Source organism: Engraulis encrasicolus, chromosome 18 (assembly GCF_034702125.1).
Source record: "Engraulis encrasicolus isolate BLACKSEA-1 chromosome 18, IST_EnEncr_1.0, whole genome shotgun sequence".
In the NCBI taxonomy this organism is placed as follows: domain Eukaryota; kingdom Metazoa; phylum Chordata; class Actinopteri; order Clupeiformes; family Engraulidae; genus Engraulis; species Engraulis encrasicolus.
In genome coordinates, this window is record NC_085874.1 from 10,942,435 (window position 1) to 10,952,434 (window position 10,000).

The window sequence follows — 10,000 nt, forward strand, 5'->3', positions numbered from 1 at the left end:
ACAGTATGAATTATGGATAAAGTGCTGGAGCATGAAAGGTTGCCCTTTGTGCGAGTGCTCGAAAGTCTGTTTACCGTCTTTATGATGTATATCCCTCAGCATCTCCATGGAGAGTAGCTTTATTATCAGGGCACTTTTATAAAGGTGAAAAAGAGGCGTCTGACATGAAACGGGTCTTGTCTGGATGAGTCGAGTTGTTTGGCGGAATACAAACTGGACGATACGAAACCTGTCAGAGGAATATGACGAAGGATAGGCATTTATACAGAGGTTTCATATACACTCAGAAAAGCCCCCCCATACCTCTTCACAAGACAATGTCCTTCTTGTATCCATTCATACATGCGCTCATCCATGGGGGAAGCTGCCATCCAGAGTAGAGAGACTGAGATGGCAATCTGGGCTTCAGCAAGTTTTTAGGTGCGTCCTAGCATCTCTGTAAGAGGGTATGTCCGACCATCGGTCAGTCTGTCCGTCGGTCCGTCTGAAACGCATTCTTGAAATTGTAATTCCCTCCTGTGTCCACAAGGCGGCAGTGCATAGACATACGCATCATTGTCTGCCTGTCGTACTTGTTTTTTTTTATTACAAATGTGGGTATGTTAGAGCTGAATGAACACATTGTAATGCAAGATGATGGTCCTAGGTAGAGTCAGGAATTGACATTGTCTGTTTTGGTCCGTCTGTGGTAAATGACAAATATACTTGCCCAAAGTGGAGCAAATGATGGTGAATGCTGTGAGAACACTGTTTTCACAAAGTGAAACGAAAGTGTGGAACAAAACTGTGTTGATTTTTGGTCTCATGAAAGCTTGGTGTTTTGACTGTTTGGCAGGAGCTGGAGGAAGGCTTGACCAATCAGCTGCCGGTTCTGGCCCAGCTCAACCAAACAGGAAGTGACATCATCGCCCAGCTGTCGTCGGCAGAGGGCCCCCTACTGGAGGAGAAGCTGCAGCGCCTCAACCAGCACTTTAGCTTGGTGGAACACCGCATCCGCATCGGCAGGCAACACACACGGTAACCACGGACACCGCCTGCTCGGACCGACCCCATTTCTCATTCTCATAGCATAGTTGCTAACCAGTTAGCAGCTTACTTGGTTTCCCATAGGAAATTGCATTGCAGCCAAGTAAGTTGCTAACTTAGTTAGCAACAATGTTGTGGAGAAAGCAGGGGTGTCAAACATAAGGCCCGGGGGCCGTATCTGGCCCATCAGATGGGTTAATCTGGCCCCAGGGTAGAGAGAAAAAAAAACATGAATATTAAAAAAAAAGTCAAATTCTACTGTAGATTTCAAGTTTTCAATACCTGACAAAAAAAAAATCCTTCTTTCCTCCCCATTTACAGTCATTGCTCATGACATACCTGTTGGGATCCACCAGCTGTGTGTGTGTGCGTGTGCGTGTGCGTGTGCGTGTGCGTGTGCGCGTGCGCGTGCGTGCGTGTGTGTGTGTGGAAGACACATCATTTTTCCTTTAACATTGTTTGGGGTGCTGTATTTTTTTTTTCAATAATTATTTGCCCTCTCAAATAAAATTATCGTGTGTGTGTGTGTGTGTGTGTGTGTGTGTGTGTGTGTGTGTGTGTGTGTGTGTGTGTGTGTGTGTGTGTGTGTGTGTGTGTGTGTGTGTGTGTGTGTGTGTGTGTGTGTGTGTGTGTGTGTGTGTGTGTGTGTGTGTGTGTGTGTGTGTGTGTGTGTGTGTGTTTGCAGGTTGCTGCCTTCAGACCCTGCTGTGTTTGTCAGTATGATGGCAGGAGGGACCATGGAGCAGACATCAGTGGACAGTGAAGCTAAGCTCCAGGCAAGCCACACATACACACAACCGCGCACACGTGTACACACCTTAACGAAAACGCATGCACATAGCATCTGTTTATCCTCCACTTCACCTGCATCAGAAATAATTTACAATGCAGTATTACTAGTATCAAAGTAAAACACCACATAGCTTCAAATGGGACATGGACACACACACACACACACACACACACACACACACACACACACACAAACACACACACACACACACACACTCTCTCTCTCTCTCTCTCTCTCTCTCTCTCTCTCTCTCTCTCTCTCTCTCTCTCCTCTCTCTCTCTCTCTCTCTCTCTCTCTCTCTCTCTCTCTCTCTCTCTCTCTCTCTCTCTCTCTCTCTCTCTCTCTCTCTCGCAGACACACACACACACACACACATAATCTCTCTCTCTCGCACACACAGAAACACACACACTTGATTTTTAAGACTGCATTGTGGTGTGTCCACAGGTGAGGCGACAGCCCTCTCAAGAGGCGGAGTCTGGATTTGACGAGCACTTCCAGGAGCGTATCAGCAGGCTGCAGGACTGGATCCAGGAGACCAATCAGATGCTGAGCCTCAGAGGACCAGCAGGGCTGTCTCACAGTGAGGCAGAGGTGACCTTCAACACCCGGCCGTACACACACACACACACACACATATATACACACAACCCACTTGTGCTTTGTCTGTTTCTTTTACACATGATACTTTGTCTACCTCTAAAACGTAGACAGACAAAGGTCCTGTTAAGCACACACACACACACACACACACACACACACACACACACACACCTATGTATGCATGGCCATATAGATACTTTCTTGAAGTAAGTTTTTAGCATTCATGCTTACATTTGAACAATATGTGATTTTTGGTAAATTTGGTTATTGCACACTACATACATTACTACTAATCCTATATGTGTCTCCATCCCTTGATGAAGTTTTTACTAAACAGGTGTTTTTATTGATTGACCTGGTAATTCACATAAATATAAGTATGGGAACGGCCGTCAATGATATTATTGCCTCATAAATCTTCAGCTGATCTCTTTGTCTATGTGTCTGTGTCTGTGTCTGTGTCTGTGTCTGTCTCTCTCTCTCTCTCTCTCTCTCTCTCTCTCTCTCTCTCTCTCTCTCTCTCTCTCTCTCTCTCTCTCTCTCTCTCTCTCTCTCTCTCTCTCTCGATCAATCAGGATCTGTCCTACACCATGGGGGACAAAAAGCGAGAGCTTGAGGACATCCTTGCCTTGTCCATCAGTCTGCAGAAACAACATCAGCTCCAACCCCAGGAAAAGGTACTGGTTGGCCAACATTACACTGCTAGACTGTCTTCAGGACACTGCAACCTTCGACTTCATCCAATGGCATATGTTGTTAGATTACATTACATTATTAGTTTATAATGTAATGTAATATAATAATGGCAAATTGTTTTGTTTGTTTTGAACAGTTCCACATACTGTAGATGGAACTTGTATATATACAGTACTGTGTGAACACAGACTCATCTTAGAACTAAAATGTACTCATACTGTTAAACAGGGCTGGGGAACCATTTTCCATTCCATTCAAATTCTTCCCGGGGCCATAAAAGTTCTCCAAGGGCCGATTTCCCCCTGCACTTTAGGCCTATATTGAAGGCAGCCAGCTTGAAAACAGACCCCACCTTCTCTAGGTCCCCTGAAATATACTGTACATGTAAAGTGTTTATTGCTAATGTAATGTCTACGATTCCTTTACAAAATATGTCATATTTCATGTGAAGCTGCATAGCCTTAAAATTATATTGGGGGCCGGACAAACGGCCATCGAGACATAGGTTCCCCACACCTGCTGTAAAATGTTCTCGTGGTTGCAAGATGATTACGTGTGTTTGTATGTGTGTGTCTAGATGAAAGTGGAGAGCCTGGCTGCGGGCTGGAAGGCTCTGGATGTCCACCTGAAGGCGACGCCTTTGCCGCCCATGTCCCCTTACACACACCAAGTTGTCCAGCAACCAGCGACAGGTAGACACCTTGCATGTTCAATATACTATTTAGATCTGTGGAGGTTCTCATGCTAAACAAGTAGTACCTTGCACAATTCTCTTTTGACTGTTACTTTATGCATTTACACAGCACTCTCACCTCTCCTCTGCTCCTCCCCTCTATTCCTCCTCTCCTCTCCTCTCCTCTCCTCTCCTCTCCTCTCCCCTATCCTCTCTCCTTCTCCTCTCGTCTGCTCCTCCCCTCTCCTATCCTCTCTCCTTCTCCTCTCGTCTGCTCCTCCCCTCTCCTAACCTCTCTCCTTCTCCTCTCCTCTCTTCTGCTCCTCCCTCTCTCCTCTCCTTCTCTGCTCCTCTCCTCTGCTCTTCTCTTCTCTTCTCTTCTCTTCTCTTCTCTTCTCTTCTCTTCTCTTCTCTTCTCTTCTCTTCTCTTCTCTTCTCTTGTCTTCTCTTGTCTTCTCTTGTCTTATCTTATCTTATCTTATCTTATCTTATCTTCTCTTTTCTCCTCTGCTCCTCCCCTCTCCTCTCTTCTCATTTCCTCTCTTAACTCCTTTCATCTCTCCTCTCCTCTCTTCTCTCCTCTCCTCCCCTCTCCTCTCCTCTACTCTCCTCTGCTCCTCTCTCCTCTCCTCTGCCTCTAGTGGTGGCTGTGCCAGTTCAGATGGTGAGAGTTTCGAGCGAGGCTCCACCCCCTCCTGCCCACAGCCCCGAGCCCGTCGCCCCAGGTGACCTCAACCAGACGGCCACCGAGCTCGCTGATTGGCTGCTGCTCATCGACCAGATGCTCAAGTCCAACATCGTCACCGTGGGAGACAGCCAGGAGATCCGCACCACCATCTCTCGCCTGCAGGTGGGTGTGGGTTTGGGGGGGCTGTTGTGTATGTGGATGTGGATGTGGATGTGGATGTGGATGTGGATGTGTACGTGTGTGGATGTGTTAATGCAGTGGTTCCCAAACTTTTTCAGCGGGGACTTCCTTTTGGACTTAAGAATATTTTTGTGAACACCCACCCACCCAAAGTCTTAGACTAGCAATGGATTTCTAGCAATATTAGCGGACAAACTATTAATGGAAAATCTTGCCATACTAATGGACAAAAAGATTGTCTAGGCAGTTAGCTGTTAACTATTAACCTGTGGATTTCCCTTTTTTTTGCAATGTCCCTTTTGTCTGGGACCCTCCTTCAGTACCTCCGCAACCCCCCTAGAGGTCCCAACCTGTGTTTGTCTTGTGTATTTGCACATGTACCTGTAGTGTATCCATCTGTTTGGAATAACGGCTTATAACCTGACTTTCAATTAATCACTTGGCTTCAGAAGTCACTCATATGAAAGCTACAACCCTCCCGAATGAAAATGTATGTACAAAAATAAATTTCATGCACCAAAGCAAGATTGACCCTTTAATGAACACAGACGGGGCCGAAAAGCAACTTCGAAGAGCATAACTTAGGCAAACTTTGTTTGAGTGTACCACTCATAAATTCAAGTGGGTCGCAAGTTGATTAAACCTGCGTACTTGTGTGTTTCTCTAGGTGACCAAACTAGACATGGAGCACCGTCATCCCCAGCTGGAGAAGATCTTCACTCTGGCTCAGAACATCAAGAACAAAACATCCAACCTGGATGTCCGCACCTCCATCACCGAGAAACGTACGACACACACACACACACACACACACACACACACACACACACACACACACACACACACACACACACACACACACACACACACACACAGAAACATACACACTGGACATCCACAGATACACAACTAAGCGACACTTCCTCTCACATTAATAAGATGGTCTGTCCACTCATCTGTCATTGAACTTTATCTGTGTGTGCGTGTGCGTGTGCGTGTGTGTGTGTGTGTCTGCGTCTGCGCGTGTGTGTGTTAGTTGAGAGAGTGCGTAGCCAATGGGACGGCACACAGCACAGCCTGGAAGCTCGCCTACAGCAGCTGGGTCACATGACCGTCCACAGCGACCAATGGGAATCGCAGAGGAAAGAGCTGAAGGCCCTGATTGGGCAGAACGAGGCCCGCCTCCACGGCCTCCAGCAACAGAGCAAGGAGCCACTGACCAGTCAGATCAGCCACAGCAAGGTACGCCCAGCCAATGAAAAATCTGAATAGTGCGCTTTAAGGATGTCAACAATTCATCGATTAATTAACTGATGTTGATTAAAACGTTAATCGATTAAAAAAGATGCAATAAATCGCCAACTCGACTGGCGAGACACCCAGGAAAAATGGGCATGACGAGGTGCGTGTGAAGAGTAGAGTATGTTCAATCACCTTTGGATTGAAGAGTACACATGGAAATCAATTTAAATGTTGCATTTTATATGCATTTTAGCATTTAATTGGGTTTTTTTTGGGGGGGGGGGTAGAGGGTGGAGATTTGGGCTGGGGGGACACCACTTATCAATTAAACGCAAGTTGATACACAAGGTCAAACAATTAATGTATTCATCAATATTTTACATCCCTAGTACGCACAGCATAATAGATGCCCTGAGTAAGGTTCTGTTGCCACTGTGCAAGTTTAAAAGTTGTGATCTGTGTCACCACAAAAAATGTAATCTGTTGTTCCTTTTGTCATCTCCAACAAATCTGCAAAATTTCGTCATAGTTTTTTTAGCTATCCTACAGACAAACAAACCAAAGCGTCCGAAAACATTACCTCCTTGCCTGGGGTAATAATAATAAAGCTTAAAGCAGTCGATATGATTGCATTTGCAGTTCCTTTGTTGAACAGCAAGAGGTGCCAGAGCTCTGCTTTTGTCTGTCTCCTCCAATCAGTTTTGTCCGTCAGTGCGCCGAGGAAATGTGAGGAGGAGGGCTTTTATTTGAAAAAGATTCATCACAGCCAATTCAAGAGTTTTCAAAAACAAATCAGAGCTTATTGAGCAGATCAATCACGGCCAGGCCAAAAGAACTTTCATGATGAACACGATGAATACGCACACCCCTGCCTTCCCATCCCAATACTGTTAATTTAATCCCAGAGTGTATGAAGTCTTTTAACCTCTGACTTCCAGCTGTCAGACAGACATCTAGCCTAAAGCCCTTGAAAATCTTGGTCAAGGTCACATCTCAAGATCAAGGTTAACCCTTTATAGGGCACACAAATTTCAGCTCCCGAGTGGGAAAAAAAGGTTTAACAGGCGCCAGGCCACTGCTGATTGGTCAAATGTCAATGTCACTATCTGTCTGAAAGCCTGGGCGTACCGCCTTGTAGAGAGGCATGGCAGGGACATTTGTGGTTGTCGTGCAAGTAATCGGAAGTGAACAAATATAGTCACTTGCCCAATAAAGGGTTAACGTTGTGTGTGCATAAGTAGCCCATTGTCCACACGACACTTAACTGCTCTTGACCTTCTCAATTGCTTCAATTTGAAGGACCTTTGTAGAACGGAGATGGTGTTGAGACTCTAGTCAACCACTGCTCAAAAGGGCAAGGTCATATACTGTGTGCGTACGTGTATTGAAGATGTTCCTGTCATACAGTAGGTGTGTGTGTGTGTGTGTGTGTGTGTGTGTGTGTGTGTGTGTGTGTGTGTGTGTGTGTGTGTGTGTGTGTGTGTGTGTGTGTGTGTGTGTGTGTGTGTGTGCATGCAAGCAGCACAAGCAGCAGGCAGAGAACACAATAAAGAACTCTGTAAACAGCTTTTATATTCCCTTGTCCTCATTACAAGGTTACATCACCAACACATAGCGTTAATGCTGTGTTTTAGCTGTTAGTTTTTTGGACCAAGCACCGTAGGCACTCTTTGATGAGTTACACAGCATGGCAGCTTGGCAGTTTGCCCTTCTTCCACAATGAGGGAAAATTCTCAAAAATAATAATGCTGGGTCACCACCACGAATCACCATCAAAATGTACATGCACAAGCACATTAATGTATATTAATTATGTTTATCAACCCGTGTGTGTGTGTGTGTGTGTGTGTGTGTGTGTGTGTGTGTGTGTGTGTGTGTGTGTGTGTGTGTGTGTGTGTGTGTGTGTGTGTGTGTGTGTGTGTGTGTGTGTGTGTGTGTGTGTGTGTGTGTTGCAGATGTTCCTATCGGAGCTGAGTAAGGGCCAGGCGTGTGTGTCCGGCTTTAACGAGCTGTCCCAGCTGCTGCTGCAGGAGTACGCGGGCGACGACACGCGAAGGGTTAAAGAGGTCAGCGACAACCTCACGGCCGCCTGGCAGAGCCTCAACAACAGGTACACACGCACACACACATGTACACGCACGTGCGCACGCACACACACACACACACACACACACACACACACACCATCTTGCCACTGCCTAGCAGACCCTCAACAACAAGCGCACGCACGCGCGCGCGCGCGCACACACACGCGCACGGACACACACACACATACACACACACGCACTAACGTGCACGTGTATACTACTAGCACTAGCATGATGAGATTAAAAAGGATCATAAGACGTAGACTGAAACACACACATGCGCGCACACACACACACACAGGCTGTGATGTGCTGTTATGTAACTGGTATAGTTTGCGCGTGTGTGTTTTCAAGGTAAGTTGGTCTTTGTTTTAACTGTGTGTGTGTATGTGTGTGTATGTGCCAGTGCGTGTGTGTGTGTGTGCTCGCGCATGTGTTTATGGGTGTGTGTGTTCAAGCATATGTAAGTTGGTCTTTGTTTTAACCGTGTGTGTGTGTGCGTGTGCGTGTGTGTGTGTGTGTGTGTGTGGGTGCATGCATGCTTCGTTGTGTGTGTGTGTGTGTGCCTGTGTGTGCCTATGTATGCCTGTGTGTGCCTGTGTATGCCTGTGTGTGTGTGTATGCGTGCGCCTGCTTGTGTGTGTGTGTGTGTGTGTGTGTGTGTGTGTGTGTGTGTGTGTGTGTGTGTGTGTGTGTGTGTGTGTGTGTGTTTGCGTTGCCAGAGCGCGGGACACCCACGCTGTGCTGGACGGCGATCTGAAGGCCCTCCAGGCCTCCCTCAGGGAGATGGAGGCGTGTCTTAAATGGCTCCAGGAGGCGGAGACTACCCTCAACATGCTAGGACACGCTTCCCAGGAGGAGGGGCTACTGCAGGACGCCACGCGGGTGCGAGAGCTGAAGACTCAACTCCAGGTAAGAGCGCAATGGGCGTTGCGTGTGCGTGCTTGAGCGCGTGTTTGTGCACGTGCACGCACACTTGTAATAGTCTTGCAGCTGCATTCAGGTGTGCATTGGTTTTGTGTGTATGATGCGAATTCAGACATTTGTGTGTGTGTGTGGGGGAGTGTCACTGTGTCTTTATAGTCATTTCAGGCAGGTCTTTGTGTCTAGGTGTCCATTAGCACACCTGCCAGCTCTCTTTAGCTCTTCTTCTGAGAAACGTGTGGGTGTGTGTCTCTGTATGTCTGGGATCCTGTGACTGTCTGCATGCTTGAATAGTTTTGATTATATTGATCTGTGTGTGTGTGTGTGTGTGTGTGTGTGTGTGTGTGTGTGTGTGTGTGTGTGTGTGTGTGTGTGTGTGTGTGTGTGTGTGTGTGTGTGTGTGTAGGTCCATGTGAGTGACTGAAGTTGAGATGTCCCTTGACTGATGCTATTATCTACCAACAAAAGGCTCCATGACCATGAAATTGTGTGTGTGTGTGTGTACACGCTCATGCGTGTGCATGTGTGTAAGAGAAAATGTGTGTGCGTTTGTGCATGTGTGTTGTGTGTGAGTATGAGAGAGAGATTGAGATTTGTAAGATCATTGGTTTGTGTTGTCTTACTGTGGAGGTACTGTAAAGTGTGCTGCTCTGGTGGTGACATTTTACTTCTTTATTAGGATTGACAGATATACATTTATCATGGCACAACCCAACACACACACACATATATGCACCGCATTCCACATTATTATGCAAATGACATTTTTCGCTGTTTCCCCACATAATCAATACAAATGACAGTCGTCATAATTTTCAAGTCATCAGCCATTAGAGTACAATTTAAACGTTTTTGAATGAACCTTCCAATGATAACGGTATTTTTTTAAATAATAAAAAACTTTAAATGCTCTGTTCCACATTATTACGCAAAATAGTTTTGTAGTGTTGTAATCCAAATTTCTTTCTTTTTTTCCCATTTACCTCAAAACAGTTGGAATTTGGTACCTTCTAAATTACATTTCAATGTTCAATACTTGGTGATAAGCTCTTTGTCTTAGTAACTGGAATGCTGCGATTAACATTGAA

At 46.1% G+C, this 10,000-nt stretch overlaps 1 protein-coding gene across 7 annotated transcripts in view; it reads left to right on the forward strand.

Annotated features, from left to right (window-relative positions):
- utrn (utrophin) overlaps window positions 1–10,000 on the forward strand; it is a 281,604-nt gene that overhangs the window by 133,555 nt on the left and 138,049 nt on the right. For all 7 annotated transcript variants that reach the window (XM_063223012.1, XM_063223008.1, XM_063223010.1 and 4 more), the window contains 10 exons: window positions 836–1,017; window positions 1,712–1,802; window positions 2,267–2,413; window positions 2,998–3,099; window positions 3,696–3,810; window positions 4,433–4,641; window positions 5,327–5,444; window positions 5,696–5,901; window positions 7,857–8,011; window positions 8,711–8,900. In XM_063223012.1, the coding sequence (XP_063079082.1) occupies window positions 836–1,017; window positions 1,712–1,802; window positions 2,267–2,413; window positions 2,998–3,099; window positions 3,696–3,810; window positions 4,433–4,641; window positions 5,327–5,444; window positions 5,696–5,901; window positions 7,857–8,011; window positions 8,711–8,900 (1,515 nt within the window). The remainder of the gene's footprint in view (window positions 1–835; window positions 1,018–1,711; window positions 1,803–2,266; window positions 2,414–2,997; window positions 3,100–3,695; window positions 3,811–4,432; window positions 4,642–5,326; window positions 5,445–5,695; window positions 5,902–7,856; window positions 8,012–8,710; window positions 8,901–10,000) is intronic.